The sequence below is a fragment of the Carassius gibelio genome, chromosome B7 (genome assembly GCF_023724105.1).
Source record: "Carassius gibelio isolate Cgi1373 ecotype wild population from Czech Republic chromosome B7, carGib1.2-hapl.c, whole genome shotgun sequence".
Lineage (NCBI taxonomy): Eukaryota > Metazoa > Chordata > Actinopteri > Cypriniformes > Cyprinidae > Carassius > Carassius gibelio.
This window is the reverse complement of record NC_068402.1, coordinates 9,846,567-9,865,671: the sequence shown is the minus strand read 5'-3', so window position 1 is coordinate 9,865,671 and position 19,105 is coordinate 9,846,567. Positions and strand designations below refer to the sequence as shown.

General features: G+C 32.4%; 1 protein-coding gene across 2 annotated transcripts in view; it reads right to left on the bottom strand.

Annotated features, from left to right (window-relative positions):
- The window catches only part of lrrk1 (leucine-rich repeat kinase 1), a 78,570-nt gene that overhangs the window by 32,921 nt on the left and 26,544 nt on the right, over window positions 1-19,105 (bottom strand). For both annotated transcript variants that reach the window (XM_052561048.1, XM_052561049.1), the window contains 13 exons: window positions 17,109-17,221; window positions 16,007-16,077; window positions 14,189-14,318; window positions 13,143-13,255; window positions 10,131-10,348; window positions 7,625-7,789; window positions 6,347-6,519; window positions 5,209-5,329; window positions 4,798-4,957; window positions 3,277-3,553; window positions 2,824-2,995; window positions 1,294-1,463; window positions 137-276 (listed from right to left, as the gene is read on the bottom strand). In XM_052561048.1, coding sequence (XP_052417008.1) covers window positions 137-276; window positions 1,294-1,463; window positions 2,824-2,995; window positions 3,277-3,553; window positions 4,798-4,957; window positions 5,209-5,329; window positions 6,347-6,519; window positions 7,625-7,789; window positions 10,131-10,348; window positions 13,143-13,255; window positions 14,189-14,318; window positions 16,007-16,077; window positions 17,109-17,221 — 2,023 coding nt within the window. The remainder of the gene's footprint in view (window positions 1-136; window positions 277-1,293; window positions 1,464-2,823; window positions 2,996-3,276; window positions 3,554-4,797; window positions 4,958-5,208; window positions 5,330-6,346; window positions 6,520-7,624; window positions 7,790-10,130; window positions 10,349-13,142; window positions 13,256-14,188; window positions 14,319-16,006; window positions 16,078-17,108; window positions 17,222-19,105) is intronic.

Sequence of the window (19,105 nt, the reverse complement as noted above, 5' to 3'; positions counted from 1 at the left end):
GGTGATTTGCTCCAAAGCGATTTGCAGTGCATTGAAGGTAAATGTTTGATCAGTTCATGCATGCACTGGGAATGTCTGTATTACACCCATATTTAATACACCAGATATCAGTATTGATTCAGAATAATATCCTCACCAGGAAACCACTGCTCTATGAGAGCATTAATGTGATCTGTGATGAAAGCCATTGCTGAGAAATCCCTCGTCTCTGACTGGCAGATAATCTTGATGCCCCCGCTTTTCTTCTTTTTCCAGTTCAGGTCGGACGACTCGATGCTGTGGATGAAAAACAGAGTCATTTTTTTTTCTTGTACCGTATTTGCCGGACTATAAGTCGCACTTTTTTTCATAGTTTGGCTGGTCCTGCGACTTATAGTCAGGTGCGACTTATCAAAATTAATTTGACATGAACCAAGAGAAATGAACTAAGAGAAAACATTACCGTCTCCAGCCGCCAGAGGGCGCTCTATGCTGCCAGAGATGCTGCTCAGTGCTCCTGTAGTCTACACTGAGCAGTATAGAGCGCCCTCTCGGGGCTTGAGACGGTAATGTTTTCTCTTGGTTCTTAATAAATGCGACTTATAGTCCAGTGCGACTTATGTTTTTTTTCCCTCATCATGACATATTTTTGGACTGATGCGACTTATAGTCCGAAAAATACGGTAGTAATTGCTTTTGTAATATTTGAATTAGTTCTATTTTTATATTTTCAGTTTTCATTACAATTTTAGTAATTTTGTTATGTGCTTTTTAAAATCTATTCAGTTAATTTTTAATGGATTATTATTCTTATTATTATTTGTATTATTATTAATCATAAATTCATTAATTTACTCATTTTTCAGCCTTTTAACAAGACTCAATATAAATATTCATGCATTTTCTCAGAAATGCCATAAAACAGTAATTCATTTATATTTATAAATTGTTTATCATCAATTAATACTGCTTATTGTTTATTTAGTAATATTTAGTTGTTTTTTTAGTCTGTTGTTGAAAACTGATCGCCAAATGAACAGCTGAATCCTGTGACTTTGTAATAGTTCAAAGAAGATAACCCTTTTTTCACTTTTATTACTTTATTTCTGCCATCTGTCAAAGCGACATATCTATTTTTAATTTAAATGGAAGTTTTTCATCTAATATTTTGTATTTTTATATATAAATAACAAAAACACAGTTTTAGCTAACTAACGACAATGGGTGAATTAAGAAGCAAAGGAAAATGTTGATAAATACATTTATTCATTAAATACCAACATTTCTCAGAAATAAAAACAAACCCTTTCTAACCTCAGGTATCCGCCGTCAAAGGTGACCAGCAGCCCTTCTTTCCAGTAGATGGTCTGACTGCGCCGGACGCGGAAAGTGCTGCAGCGATTGCGCTGCTGGTTCCCCGCAAAGCTGTAGATCACCGTACTGCGGCTCCTCTGGTTCTTCATGGGCTTTTTGGTCTCAAATGCCTATTACGAAAAATTACAAAGACAGTCATCAGTATCAGTCGACTGAAACAATCCAGAAATGTGAACTTTGATCAGCTATAAAAACACTTTCACCTGAGAACTAAATAAAAATAGCAAGTGGCAGCTACATGGCCAAACTCCAATGGGACACTGAATGACTCACTGAGCAGATTTGTCTGGTTTATAACTTTTGACCAGTAGATGGCACTAGAAATGTGCATGATGTTCTCAGGGCAATGTGGCGTTGATACAAAGAAAAACTTTGTGCCAATACGCAAACGATTTGCCAAGGTAATGACTAACTTCCTTTTTGGTGTCATTGACAGGCAAGACTGTTCAGGCTTTTCTGAAGAAAAAAAATTCAGTAATTGTATTCGTTTCGTTTTGTCTTTGTTTGTGTCTGACCTGAACCAATTTTGGTGACGTTTCAACCAACACTGAAAGAGGAAAAAGTGAAACAAAAACTGGTCCAAAATTGCACAACTGGGACCTCAGAAATAAATGGTTTTTGCGACAAAAATGTTCACGCTCTGGCCAGTAGGTGGCGCTGTCACCAAACTGGGCTTGTACAATGATTTGTAGCCAGATTCATATCAAACAGCGGAAGTTGTTTGATTTGATACCCTCTCACTTCCTGTATGGCATCCAGTCATTGGAATTCATTGATTTGATTAGATTTTATATAATATAATATAATATAATATAATATAATATAATATAATATAATATAATATAATATAATATAATATAATATAATATAATATAATATAATATAATAATAATAGTCACACTAAATAAATCACAAAAATATGTATTGTTGATTTTTATTTATAATACAATATAATCAATTATTTTTATATATAATAATATGATTTTATAGTCATACTATTATGACTATTATTTTATATTTGTATTATATCACTAGTATTATTTATTAAAAACTAAAAAAATGTATAATAAAATATTATAACAATTTTAAATATCACCATTAACAAAAATAATTATTATAATAATTTAATATAATATAGAATTTACTACTATAAAACCTTGTCCTTATCATAAATACATGATTTTTACAAAGAAAATAATTATTTTGTTAACCAAAAAAAAAACCGAACAAATAAATAAGATCAGAAAAATGGCTATAAGATTTTCCCCTAACAGCCTTATGCATTAGAAAATATTTTGGGGAAATTAGATTGCAAAAGCTTGCAAAGCATCTCACCATGTTGTTTCACAGGCTGCTGTAGACTCGCAGCCTGAAGCATTGTCAGCGTGTGGCCTCTAATTCTAAGCTTGCAATGACTGCAATTCTGACTTTATTGCTCGGTTAGGTTATCATCTCAGGGTGTGTGTTTACCTGCACGTCCATCTGGTTCAAACTGATTAGCATCCTGGCTATAAAACGCTCCCAGAATCCCGCAGGAACGAAGCTCATCTTGAAATGCCGCTGGATGGCGTTGTTGCTCTGGTGCCGAAAGCCGTGGATGTCCAGAGCAGGTTTGGGGGGCAAAAGGTGGGGCAACAGATAACTATGAACAGAAGAAAGAACTCATTTGGGAAAATCAGGTATGGAAGACTGCAGGCTTGAGTCAAGCATTACATATGATAACAACTGACTTGAAATACACGTCCAAGACAGGTGGTTAATCACATCCAAATAAAAGTTTTTGTTTACATAATGTGTGCGCGCGCAGTGTATATTTATTCATATTTTTATATTTATTTTATATATTATAAAAAATTAATTGTTTGACAGCACCAATTAAGAAATATATTGACGTTACAAAGAACAGAAAGCTGTAGTTTTTACCTGCTGCTTGCGACTGGCAGAGCGATCTCGAACTTGGCTAGGAACTGGAAGTACTGTTCTTCTGTTTGCTGGGTGAAGCCGGTGCCCACCAGCAGCATGCGCAGGTCCTCGGCCTTGATGACCCCGTTACGAGCGACCGAGCGCGAACCCCTCAGGTTGATGATCCGCTCCAAACACTCGGACAACCACACGGCGTCCAGGAAGTAGAGCTTACACAAGCCATGACTGGTGTCTGAGAAATGCAGTATAGTGCCGGTCTCGATGAGGAAACTGATCGCTGTGTGATTCACAAAAAAAAAACAGCTCATCCCACTGAATCCTGTTCCACTTGGAAATACATCAGATTACAGCAACTGTAATGTGAGGAACTGGGAATGAAATACACTAGGGATGCACAGATATAAAACATTATCAATGATTACATAACTAAAGTAATGGATGATTAAAAACAACAAAAACAACTGCATATTAGGACTTAGATTTCTACTTGCTTCGAATTTTATAAATGACATTACACATTAAAACTAAATTCAGTAAAGTTTTACACTAGAAAAATATATTAAAAAATCTTTAAGTTTGAATATTATATATATATATATATATATATATATATATATATATATATATATATATATATATATATATATATATATTCAAGCAATTATTCTTTTAACTAAATTTAAAAATCTAATAAATTCAATACTTCATACATATACAGTACATGTGTGACCATGGACCACAAATTTTTTATTGAAATTAATAAATAAGCTTTCTATTGATGTATGGTTTGTTATGATAGGACAATATTTGGCTGAGATACAACTATTTTGAAATCTGGAATGTGAAAAGGCAAAAATAAATTTAAATATTAAGGAAAATCACCTTTAAAGTTGTCGAAATGAAGTCCTTAGCAATCTATACTACTAATAAAAAAATGAAGTTTTGATATATTTATGGTAGGAAATTTACAAAATATATTTTTGGAACATGATCTTTACGTAATATCCTAATGATTTTTTGCATAAAAGAAAAATCTATAATTTTGACCCATACAATGTATTTTTGGCTTTTGCTTGAAATTTACTCCAGTGAATTATGACTGCTTTTGTGGTCAGGGTCACACACACACACACACTACATAAATTTTATAATAGGTTATGCACACCATCTCTGCAAGCCCTATTAAACAAACAAACAAAAACTAACTTACAAATAATTAAATAATCCTCAATATTAGTTTAAAATAAATAAGTTAAGAATACAAATAAAGTAATGTTTGGTATTATTTTCATAGTAAGTTATGCACCACTTGTCTGCAGATCCTATTACATACATATAGTAAATAAATATATAAATAAATATTTGTGCAAAATATTTTAAACCGTTAAAATTGACAAGGACAAAAATATTAATATGCATTTAAAAATATTTAATATAGATTATTTACATTTTATTTAGAAATACATTTTTATAAAAATAAAATTAAAAAAACTATTTCATAAATATTTCTTTTTGCGCTACCTGTCTGCAGATCCTCATAATCTTTGATATCGCTGGCGGGACTCTGCTCGATGATCTGCTCCAGTTCTGAGTCCGTCAGGTACTGAACCTCATCGGCTTCATCTCTCCTCACACGTTCTGCTTTTATGGCCTCCTGAAGGGTCAGGTAACTTTTGGGGATCTGTATAAAACACCAAAAAGAGCTAAATACAAGGGATAATTCACCTACTACTGCAGCATAGTCTCCTCACACTCATGCTTTTCTTCATTTTAAGTTAATTTGGATAATTAAAAAACCCTGATTAATGTATAAATAAAAAAGCATACTGAAGATTTGAGGTGGAGCAACAGTATTTCACTTCAGTTTTTCCATCTTACCTCACAGAAACAATTGTGATTCATGCTAAACATACAGTCTTAACTAACACTAACCAGTCTTCCCACTAGTTTTCGACAGCTTGCAGGGCTGCTGGCGTCCTTCATGGAGCAAGTGACCTGAAACAACAGCCTCTTGAGTCCGTCCATGCCTTCCAGCGTCTTACACGACACCTCACTGCCAAACGACCACACATTCACACAAACAAACACCAAAACAGATTGAACATTGAGTACAGTACAATGGAAAAAATTACTGTGGTTTTAACGGTAAAAGACTGTACAAATCTACAGTAAAAACCTGTTAAATGGTTAACGGAAAGTTCCCCTAATATATGTTCACTTGGTGAAAAAATGTATTGGACATTACATGTAATTTTACGGTAACATACTGTTTTTGGAAGTGAAAAAGAACTTAATTTACAGTGAATAACTTTAAATTGACATTCCCATAATTCCCTGCGTTACATTTCACATCTGCAAATAATAAACATGCGAAAATAACAATAAAATAAACTGCATCCAAAATGTCAAAGTTTTCTCCAAATAAGAAAAACGCGTATGAATTGTGTGAGTTTCTTTAAAAACACATGGTTTACATAAAATCTTTTATGTTTTTATAATTTGAAAGTAAACAAATAACCGCATATTAATATTGTGATGAAAATGTATTTAACAGTAATATGTCCATGACAGGTTGGACATATCTTATGATTTATGCTTTGAATAATGGCCCATAATTCTCTTTAAAAAATGTATGGGAGCTCAGCTAAAATGTGACTATAGTACTTAAGTGTTTATTATTTATGACATGACAAAGCAAATGGGAAATTAAACTGTGTCCGTTAACAAGATGGTGTTTAGTCTTTGTATAAATGACACTGTGCACTTTCTATATAATAATATTTAAATGCTACTCATGATGTGTTTTGGTTCATCATATGAATTTATCGGTGTATTACAAATGTACAAAACAGATTTCAATAGGTTGGTATATTAAAATTATATCAGTTAATTAAATAACAGTATTTAAATACACATTTAAGTAAAAAAAAAAAACTAAAAAACTAAAATGTTGCTACCGTATTTTAAGGTAAAATTCTGGCAACCACAACTGTCTTTTTTTTACCATCAATTTTACACTTTTTTTTTTTGGTTTGTACAGTGTAGCGGAAGTAATGATAATGGCACTAACTGTAGGTGTTTCCAGGTGATGTCGGGGTATCCGCTGGCCCGTGCGCCCGAGGGCGTTCTGCAAAGTGCCAGGATGTAGGCCCTCAGTGTGGCAACACGCTCCATGCGAAACTTAGTGTCTATGAGGTCCAGATGTGTCCCGATGACGATGACAGCAGAGTTAGGAGCACGGGCCTGGAGCACAAACACATTCACACAATCATTACACAGGTCTTTCTATAAAACAAGAGCCATTTGTGTCCATCAAAACATAACTTAATGAGAAGCTTGTGCCAGTTTTTTTTTTTGTATTGTTTATAAAAATAGCATTTTGTGTTTGTGTGTAGTGTCTCTATGTATTTTTTTGCCCTTAAGTTATGAAGGATGTATATATATAATACACACACACACACACACACAATTTTTTTCTCTGCCTGCATTTCCAACTAGCCTTGGCTGTGCTAGCAAAAACTTGAATGCTTAAATAAGTTTGAATATATATGAACAGCATTTTGTCTTTGTCTTTTTATCTTTATACATGCTATATTTAGATTTTAGTTGATAAAGCATTACATTAGGCTAGTAAATGGTAATGAACAACTCTGTAAATTTAAATACATAAATAAATAGAGATTTTGTTAATGCAAACTATGTGCTATTAATTTAATTTGCAATTGCATTTGTTTAGTGTGCAATGGCAAATGCTTTCATATATAATACATACATAAGCTATAACGACTTAGTTTGCAATGGCAAGCTTGTCTTTATTATTATTAAACAAATAAATAAAATAAACGAATAAATGAATGAATGGCAAAATATAATTTATTCTCATTATTCAATAAACTCGTCTAGATTGCAATGGCAAATGCTAATCAGTATCATTCCATTATTTTATAAATAAAGATTATTGATTTAGTTTGCAATGACAATGCTGTTTATTAATATTAAAACTATTCCATAAATTAAAGATTAAACAGAGTAAATACTAAGTCAGTATATCAGATCAATCAATAAATAAAAGTTACTGTTTTGCAATGCCAAATTATGCCACTATTATTGAACTATTACATAAATAATAAATGCTATCTAGCATAATTAACCATATTTAGCAACGTCAAATTGGAAAACACGTTTCCTAGAATGACCCCTTTAAGCCAGTTAAACAATTTTTTGATTGAAATCTGTACTAAATATGTACAATCAACACTAATACCCAGTATGGAGACCTCCTGACTGTAGGAGCTGCTCAGAAGCTCTCAGATTTTCATAATGTCTATGTTTCATATTGTTCACAGACCTCGATGTTGAGCAGCCAAGACTGCAGGTTGGCCACTGCTTCCTCTCCCAAAGCCAGATTCCAGATGACCATATACAGAGCCTTATCTGTGAAGAAACACTGGTTCACCGTCGACATGCTGGCCGGGCCGCCAATGTCCCATACGTTAAAGGACACTGAATCAAGCTATAAACAGGAGAAATGCAACACATTAACAACATCACTTCATCACTTTCATCAAGGCATTTTCAGACTAATTATATAGTTCCAGAGGTGAAACTATGGTTTATTTTGCCCTGTTATGAAGCTATGGAAGCTTAAAATATTAAAATTATTTTTTACATTTATTTTCCTCTGAATTGTGAGATATAAATCGCAGAACTGAGACGTAAACTTGAAATTGGAAAGTAAGTCAAATGAGTGTTTATCTCACAATTTAAAATGTATTCCTCACAATTTAGCCTTTTTTTCTTAAATCAGAATTGTGAGGTAAAAATCCAGAACTGAATGATGTACCAGCAGAAATGTAATATATAAAAATTCACAATTTAATTTATTTTGTGGCGGATGCAAAATAACAACTGCGAAATGCAAAGTCAGAGATTGCGAAATATAAATTCGAAATTGTCAAAGTCATTTAGAAGTAGGAGTCCCCCCCCCCCCCCTCACAATTTGGAGTAATTTAGAATTTTGAGAAAAAAGTCATAATTGTGAGAATTATTATAATTTTTATTTTAAAAACCTTTTTATATTCTGTGGCAAAAACGAGTTTGAGCAATGTCAATATGAAATAAAGAACTGACCCAATCTACTTTTTTTTCTAAATACTTCTAACTTTTATTTAAAGAAATGCAGATTTGATTGTGAGTAAATAATGACAGAATCTTAATTTGCGCTTGAACCTCTCTTTTAAACAACCGTAAACATTGCTCAAGCTAATGTTAAAAAGCACAAAAAAGGTTCTCACTGTGAGTCAGTGGAGGAGTAAGTGTGCACAGCTGCTCGAGGTGGAGCCAGATCTCTCGGGCTTTATAACATCAGCCTGTGTATACATTTACTTCTGTCCATGATATGTGTGTACGAGGTCAGTCTGCGTGTTTATGAGAAAATATCTGTATGACATCAGTGAATGTGTGTGTGACGCTCTCTTGGGTTTTATATGTCTGGCTCTGACTCAGGACTCATGATGAGAATGGAAACACTGTTAACTCATGTTAAGAAACCATGTAAGGCCACAAACGGAGCTAGAGGTCAAAGGTCAGCTGGAAATACCAGAGCTGCTACTCATTCATAAACCCTGAGGTCAAAATGTTGGCACTTTAATGGTTTCGCTTTTTTAGACTTGCTATGAAGGATTTTTCTGCCTTATTTTTGCCTTGTCATGTTTACAGGGTTAAAGCAATCAGAGCTGTTCGTTTCCTGTGAGAAAAGCATTATGCGACAAACACATGTGAAGGAACGCCCTGCCAACAATCAAATGGACTGGGAATCCATTAAAAGCCCAAACGATGAAGTCACACACTTGAAATGACTTAATTTGTCCATTGTTTCAGTTTCTTCGCTCACCAATAAGCAGAAATATACTGACTTTTATGGCAACAAAAATTATGAACATACTAATTACTTTATTCATTACTAATTTGGTAATAATTCAGTTCTGAATATTTATGTACATGCAGTATATATATTTTACTAAATACATAAATATTATATTTTTCATATATATATATATATATATATATATATATATATATATATATATATATATATATATATATATATATATTTTTTTTTTTTTTTTTTGTACCTTATGATCATGATGATCTTAATCATTTTTTGTCTTGCTTTTCAGAACAAATATCTAAACATTCAGAATTCAAGATACAGTTGCTTTAAAAGCCTTACTGTCTGATAAATGTATTAAAAATAAAGGCAGATGTTATAAGCATGAAATCACCTAATTATGATACATTTCTAAGAAAACAAGACTGTATTTTCATTTTGCATCTCAAGTAAGTGTGTCTTGATTTAAGAATGTTCATATATCCTTAGATAAGCAAAACTTGTCATGCTTTAATTTGTGAAAGGACACACGGAAACCCTGATATGAGTGTGTGTGTGTGTGTGTGTCTGTGTCTGTGTGTGTGAGAGAGAGTGAGTGTGTGTGTGGTTGTGTGCGTGTGTGTGAGAATATGTTACTGTGTGTGTGTGTGTGTGTGTGTGTGTGTGTGTGTGTCTGAGACAGTTTGCGTGTGTATGTGTGTGTGTGCGTGTGTGTGTGAGAGAGAGAGTGTGTGAGTGTGTGTGCCTGGTATTCCCTACATTGTGGGGACATTGATAATAATAAAGGTTTTTTTGACCTTGTGAGGAGATTGACTTTGGTGCCTTTGAGGAAAACAGTTTATAATTCATACGGAATAATCTACAGAAAATACAGTTTGTACAGTAGAAAGACCATTGCACCTATGGAACATGGAAGCCATTGTGTGTGTGTGTGTGTGTGTGTGTGTGGACTGAGGGGGCTTACAGCAGGCTTCAGCACTCCTCCGGGTCGCTCCAGATCCCAGCTGGAAGTTTGGACGCTGCGGTCGGAGCTGATGAAGGATGAGGGTTTGCCCGTCTGCAGCCCCTCCAGCAGAGCGCTCTTCCCCTGCCGTGGAGGACCCACCACCATCAGCTTCAGCAGTCTGCAGGGCTCTGCTCCACGCAGCTCCGCTCGCAGATAGGCCAGAACCGCAGCCGGACCTGCACACGCACAACAAATTTACAAATGTATAAATTCACAGCATTTGAAAAACTGCAACACATGGATGACTTGCTAATTTGTTCCTTTGGCTCAAGTGGTAGAGCACTGCGTTAGCAGCGCAAGGTTGTAGGTTTAATTTCCAGGAAACACAATTATTTTTTTTTATAAATTTACTTCCTATGAGCATCTGAGCTTTTATTCATGCTACCCACATTCATACTGTGTTACCCTGGACCACAAAACCAGTCATAAAAAAAAAAAAAGAACTTGTATGTTTAGTTAGGATTGAACAATATTTGGCGGAGATGCAACTATTTGAATATCTGGAATCTGAGGGAGCAAAAAAATCTAAATATTGAGAAAAGCACCTTTAACGTTGTCCAATTAAAGTTCTTAGCAATGCATATTACTAATTGAATTTTTTTTTTTTTTATATATATTTACTGTATGGATGAAAATGTACAAAATCTTTTCATAGAACATGATCTTTATTTAATGTCCTGATGATTTTTGACATAAAAGAAAAATCGTTAATTTTGACAAACACAATGTTTTTTTTGGCTATTGCTACAAATACACCTGAGCTCCTTAAGACTGCTTTTGTACTCCAGGGTCACATATAGACAGTACTTTTTAACGGTTGTGAAGTAAGTTTCATTACAGTAATCTTCCATTTGTTAACATTAGTTACTACACTAGTTAACAATCTAACAATAAAAAAAAAATGCTCCTAAAGCATTTAGTCATCTTTACGTACATTTTGACATGCATAACATTGTTAAAAATCAAAAGTTGCATCTGCTATTACATTTATTTGGATTTAGACTCCTTTTTGATTAATTATTTCTTACGTAATTATAAAAAAATGAGCTTCCTCTTAACTTTAATTTGCTGGGCACATTTAAATATATTACTGTTTAACATATCAAAATAGAGTGTGATAACAGAAATAAAAGGGTTGTTTATATGAATTGTTTTCTCCATGTTTTTAATCTTTATATTATGCTGCATATTTAGCATTTAAACAAAGCTGAATGATTCTAATGTTAGTTAATGCATTAACTTGCATTAACTGCAAAACATGATCTCTTTTTTTAAGCTTTCCTTTATTTGACTTAATTTTTTTTTTTGATTGATTTTTTTGAGTGATTGTCACTTTGTTAATTTACTAAGCACTTTGTTATTTGTATTTTATACTTTAAAATACTTTAAAATGTATTAGATGCTTTCTTTCAAGTGATAATGGAAATATTTGTTTCTTCACTTTCATTTATATTACATGTTATTTTAAGATATATTCACAAATCAAGCCTTATAAAGTAGATTAAATTAAATAAAAAGTTGAATATTCTATGCAATGTTGAATCATTTCTATGGTGTTGCATCATGAACTTTGCCTCATGCTAATCAATCGAAATCAACATCATATGTAAAACACTTCCACATGAGTGACATGAGCTCCAGGCATCTTCAGATGAAGCCACAGTGCTCATGTGTTTGTTAGGGACGCGCTGCCTCCTCTCCAATCTCTTGAGCCTCTTGTTATGAGAGTAAAACGCATTAAATAGTGCTACAAACACATCAGACGAATTGACAGCTGGCTGAACGACTCACAGCTGGAAGCACCAATGAAATATTCATCAGACAAATCCTAGATTAAACAGCCAGAATATCATCTTCTCTAACACAAAAAAACCCCAAAACAAATGTCATGCTCAACATGACAACAATTCTGTTTGTTTAATACAGAACATGCTTCTTACCCTAATTAGCTTCAGAGACACATTTATGCATTTGGTCCACGCTTTTTATCAGAAGCACAAGATGGATATAAAACATTATTTATTAATTCATTCATTTTAGACTTTGTTAATATTTTGAATTAGCATATATTTTTATATTTTAAGTTTTAATTCAAATTTTGTTTCTGTCTTTTTTAATCTTATAAATCATGTTTTCATAGGATCAATATATTGTGGATATTATTAAAGATTTTGAATTGGCTTTTAATTTTTATATTTTCAGTTTTCATTTTAATTTACTGCTGTAATGTGTGTCATTTTATATTATTTCCATTTATTTATTTTTGAAATATTACTACTTGGGTTTCATTTACTTTTTAATTTCAGTTTTTGTTCCATTTTTTCATTCATTCATTCATTTTAGACTTCATGAATATTTTGAATTAGCTTCTAATTTTAATTAAAATTGTGTTTACACAAATTTTGAATAAATCATTATTTCCATGTTTTCATACCATCACTCTCACTCTCTCTCTCTCTCTCTATATATATATATATATATACACACACACACACACATAAGTAAAATATATTTTATTAATATTTTGAATTCGCTTTTATTGTTATCTTTTCAGTTTTCATTCTAATGTACTTTTTTTCAAAAAAAAAAAATTCTGTGTCAGTTTTTTTTTTTTTTTTTTTTTTTTTTGAGTGTTTTTAGTACATAAAGGACAATCTAAAACATACTGCCTTAGCCATTAATTGTAATAAGCTTTATTTCAGGCTTTCTTTAATGATTAAAAAAGTTATACTTTTAATACTCTTAATTCAGTTAATGATAATGACCCTGTTTAACATTTTTGTAAAATCCCGCTATTTGAAAAATGTGCATTTGCTGAACCACCATGAAAGTTTTGTATTTTTCTATCCTGATCAAAGCTCAAGAAGCTAAATGTATGATATTCATGTGAGATTTTATTGCTCAATATTGCTGCATGTTTTGTTGAAATGTAAAGTTGTGATTTGAGCTGTATATGTGTGACTGGAGTACCATCTTTCCTGACATCTGCAGGGATGTTGGTGATGTTCAGGTCTTCGATGTCCAGCTGCCAGAGGTTGGAGAGCTGCCCAAGCTCAATAGGAAGCTCCTGGATACCTGGATTACTGCAGAGACAGGAAGCATTAAAAGCCACAGAAGTCATCATCACATCCTGAGAGTTTTTCAAGCAGGAAGCAGGAGAGATCAATAAGCCCTTTTGATATTGCATTTTAGTTTGACTTTCACCAAAACTGTGAAAACACTTGCTGGGCTTGCTGGTCCAAAACCTACTGCAACACCTTGCTATTTAGCTGAATTTAACCTCTTAAATGACTGAACTGTAAAGTCAGCATCTCTTAAAACACACAAGAGACTTGGCTTGCTATTGATCTCAGCCGTTGGGCATTAACATGTCGCTGAGATAATATCTAATAAACAAAATGCAAAATAAAATATTCATTTTTAATTCAATATTAACATTTTCATAATTTAAATTATTGTACTGTTTACTACTTTATAGTCATAGATTCAATAAAAATAATAATTACATATTAAAAATCTAACTCATATTTTTTTTCGCCATCTGTCATTTTTACTGCGATTACTACAATGCATTACAGGATTGATTTCTTGGCTTTTATAAATGACATTAAACATCATAAATAGGTGAACATGTAAATATTCATTTGAGGTGAAATTGTATTATGTGAGAGGAAAGAGTGATTTTATTTATTTATTAAGTTTTAGTCATTCTGATATGTACTTTTGACATTGTAATTTTAATTTTATTTAATCAAAAAATTTTAATCATCTTACATTTCTGTACTATTTTTAAAACTGTATATTTATAGTTCAAATAAAATGATAATTACATATGAATACTATAATAATTAAGATTATATCATCAATTAGCATCAAATCTAATAGTTATATCAAACATAACATCTGGTCCCTGAATGCTGAAACTGACCAATTACAATAAAGTATTCCAGAGAGACATGTAATGAAGTGGAAGAAATGATTGCACGCTACATTTCCCATGATGCCCTGCGACTCACTTGGACAGATAGAGTTCGGAGAGGTTCTTGAGGGCACACACTGACGGCGGCACACACTCCAGCTGGTTGTCATTCAGAAAGAGAACTTCCAGAGAATCCCGCAAGATTACAGGAAACTGAATGGGACAAACTGCCAAAACAGAGCAAGAGGAGATGAGAAGCACAGTGAAACCACATGATGCAGAATTAAAATCCCTGCAGACTAATGGATGATCACTGATGAGCACGGAAGCAACACTCCTTACTCTACTGAAGGCCTACTATGAGACGGTAGAATAAAGCAATAAGCCCAGTGAAGCCGTGGTTTACAGTGAGTTTATAACAGCTAAGGGGCATTGTTAGAACTCTAAAAAAATTTAGAAATTCACTCTAAACTACGGCTTCATGGGGTTTATTGCTTTTATAAAACAGTTATTCAATATACATAGTAAGGTTTCACAGAATAAAACAAATAAAGTGTAATGATATAAATAAAAACAGTATTCTTCGACCAAACAATATAGTTCCACAGAATCAGTTGTGGTTGGAACCCTAGACTGTATAAAAACATGGACGTTTAACATACATAAGTCACACTGGACTAGAAGTCACTTTTTTTTCATAGTTTGGCTGGTCCTGTGACTTATTTATCAAAATTAATTTGACATGAACCAAGAGAAAACATTACAATCTACGGCCTCGAGAGTGTGCACTACGCTGCTCAGTGTAGACTACAGGAGCACTGAGCAGCATAGAGTGCCCTCTCGCGGCTGTAGACGGTAATGTTTTCACAGCCAAACTATGAAAAAAGTGCAACTTATAGTCCGGAAAAATATTATATATATATATATCTTTTCAGAGAAGACAATTCCATAGTGCACAATACAGAGAAAGCATCTGAACCTAAAATGAACTAATTTACCTCTATTTTGTCTATTTCTATGCTTCACAACATTGGCATTTTTCAAAAGACAAAAAGACAAAAACAAAAGAAATCAACAAAACAACAACATAAATGAAACCAAATGAATATAAAAAACAAAAAAAATAAACACAAAATAATAAAATATTTTTTTTTAATTAATAATAACAATAATGACTATAATAATAATAATAATCAACTGCATTTTTAGTAAAAAAAAAAAAATATTCTCATGCTCATCAAGGTTGCATTTATTTGACCAAAATACAGCAAAAACTGAAATACTGAAATATGATTACAATTTAAAATAATAGTTTTCTATTTTAATATATTGTGAAATGTTATTTATTCCTGAATTTTCAGCATCATTACTCCAGTCTTGAGTGTCTCAAGATCCTTCAGAAATCATTCTAATATGCTGATTCTAATATGCTTCACATTATTATCAATGTTCAAAACAGCTTAATATTTTGTGAAAACCTTGATACATTTTTGTTCACGACTCTTTGATGAACAGACGTTTAAAACAACAACATTTATTTGAACCTTAAATATATTTTGTAACATTATAAGTGTCTTTCCTGTCTTTCTTGATCAATGTAATGCATCTTTGCCGAATATAAATATCAATTTCTTTTGAACAGCAGTGTTCATTTTGTTGAATTGCTAGCAAAACTGACAGCGAGCGCACATCCTTATTGCCTAAAAACATGAGTCAGATGTTTGGATCAGCCTGAAAGGGTTATAGTTTAGATTTTGAAGCCATTACTAAAACAATCCACACTCTTGTCACAGTCTCAACAAAACATGATTACCATGGTGATACCGCTCTGCTTTCTCTGTGGTGAGTTTGGTAATTACAGTGTGAAACTGTGACGTGTCATGGCCATGTGACCACAGTGTTTGAGTCACTGTACCTGGCTCTGGGTCCCGTCTGTGCCACGTAGTGAAGAAGGCCAGCTTCCGGGTTCTGGTCTGCTCTCCCGTCCTAAAATAACATTCAGAGCACATTCGATTTTAGATATTCACAATCTCTATATAAAACCACAAGGACCGTGAAGATGCATTAGAAGAGCAATGAAGACTTCATTTTAAAGCTTCATCGATGAACTCTCTCCAAAATATGTTCCAAATTGTAGGCAACATAATTATGCTGCTTTCTAAGATATGTTTTAGGCAACATCACATCTATTCTTTGCAGAGAAGGCGTTCTATAATGCATTGTGTGAACAACACAGACCTCGGTTTTACCAGTTTCTATGATGATTTAAAATAAAACAATTCAAATTCAAATTAAATTACAAATAAAATAAGGAAAGCAGCATAAAATATTAAAAAAATAAAATACAAAATAATACAAGAAAATAACAACAAAAATAAAATAAGTGCAACAACAAAAACATGAAATATAATAATAATAAAGAACATAATCAAATAAATAAGCCCAAATTGTTTTATTTTGCCATTTATTATTAATACTACAATTATGATTGATATTGATATTAATAATACTAATCCATTAATTAATTAAGATATAAAAAAATCAATTTATTAATTAAACAACACCATAGGAAACTAAATATTTTTTAATATACAAGTTATTTTTACTATTATTATTATTACTAAAAATTCATAAAATAAAATAGGTGAATGGTGTTATGACAAACAAATGTACATTATTTAATTAAATTAATGTAAGGCAGCATCACATGTATCCTTTGCAGAAAAGGCAATCCCTTTATACATATTATGCCAAATACAGAAAAAGTATCTAGAAATAGTTCAATGTACCTAAAAATAATGACTGTTTGACCTATTTTTATGCTTGTTACTGTTTCACAGGGTTAGTATTGCCCAAAATAGGTTACTGCTGAAGGCATAATCATGAACAGCCTTCAGATTGGGACTGTGCTTAAGATGCATTAAAATGCTACCTATGTACGTCTCACTTGGTTTTGGAACAGAGCCTTTTCTGTGTGTGTGTGTGTGCGCGTGTAGGTGTGTGAGCGTTTGACCTACTTCCCCAGTTGGTTTCTGGACAGGTCTAGAGTTCGCAGACAAGAGCATTTCCATTTGTTTGGAGCGGGAAGCGTGGAGATTTGGTTCCCACACAACTTCAGAGAGACGATGGCCTAAAACACACAGTGATCTCTGTGACACACACACACAATCCTGGAGCCATAACACATGACGTACACACTGCTACTAAAAGTAATTTGGCAAGTGTGGACTTATTGTTATTAGCACATTATTATTGTCTTTAGCACAGATGAGATGTTTATATTTTATGTGAAGAGTTTTAGTGCTTCACTGCTGACAAATGATTAAAAAAAAACACATGCAGGTTTAGGGTTTTATAATGGATTTAAAGCTAATACTTTTTTTATATATACATATTTTATTTTTGTTGTGAGACAACATTGAAGAGTATGTGAAAAGAAGACAAACATCAAAGCTTTTGCAAACCGTTTGTCTCGGATTAGATCAAAAATCTCATAAAAGTCTGATATATTTGTAAATCTGACCTCAATTCTGATTCTAAACAGCAGACAAAAAACACAACATGTTTAATAAAAATCTATTATTATTATTATTATTATATGAAAAATATTATTTAAAGTAAAAACTGCCCAATTGTGTATATAGTAGGGGTGCTCCGATCAGATCGGCCGATCGTTATGCTCATCTCGTCAGTAAAGCCGGTTTTCTAATCAGCGGTTAATTCCATCAGGATGCGCACGAGATGCGCATAACGATCGGCCGATCGTGATCGGAGCACCCCTAGTATATATATATATATATATATATATATATATATATATATATATATATATATATATATATATATATATATATATATATATATATATATATATAAATTAATTAATCAAAAAGAAAATAAATAAGATAAAATTCAAAAACATAAAATAATAACAACAACATTAAAAATAAATAGAAACTAAATTAGAAAATAAATGAAAATAAAATAATAAAAATTAACAAAAAATGTTTTTATAAAATAAAAACTTAATAATAATAATAATAATAATAATAATAATTAACTTAAAACACCAAATACAATAATATATAAAAAAACAATAAAATTAATAAAATAAATAAATATCAGCACAGCTTCTCCCAAAGTGGCATGATTAACGAATCATTCATGTCTGTAACAAACTGATTTACACACAAAAGTATTATACATATTATAAAGTATGTGTCTAAATACACCACATCTGTCTGTTTGTGTGTGAAATGGTAATACATTGTCACTTTTGACTCGCTGTTCCCAGTGTAATCATTGCCTTTGCTCAAAGACAGAGTAAATATCCGGTGTTTAAAAGAGCAGAGATTTTCAAGTCAAACTGTTCAAGCATTAAATTGAATTTTAAATGATGAACCTGCCATTTGCTTCTTCCTTACACGCTTTCTTAAGCTCTCTAGTTTGCAATCTCTATTTCTCTCTCTGCCTTTGGCTTTGAGTTGACATCTTTCCAGTTAACTTGCGAAACTGACAGTGAGGTTAATGAAAACTCAACAACTATAAAATCTGTTTTTGTTCTGCCTTATTTTTGTAAACACTTCACAACACACTCGGAGCCTTTCAGGCTTATTTGTGTAAAAAAAAAAAAAAAAAAAACTATTATCATTAAAGCTGAAGCTTTTCCTGATTCACCGCTGTCTATCATTCATGAGGAGATACAGAGAGAAACTCACGTTTACTGTGAGCACAGTGCCACCATGAGCTCAAGAAACCTGAGGGCTCTGAGTTCAAATACAAATACACAACTCCAGATCAAATATAATTAAAGGATTTGACCAGGTGCAATTTAAGCAGCAGAATCTTACAAAACCTGATGAGCATATTTCACAATACTGTATTTCTAAAGTAAAAAATACAATTTTGTTTATATGCATATTTGCATTTTTTTTACATTATATTAAAGACAACTTCAGAAGATTTCCTCTCATAAATTCTCATTACCACAATGCAAAACATAATACATGAATTA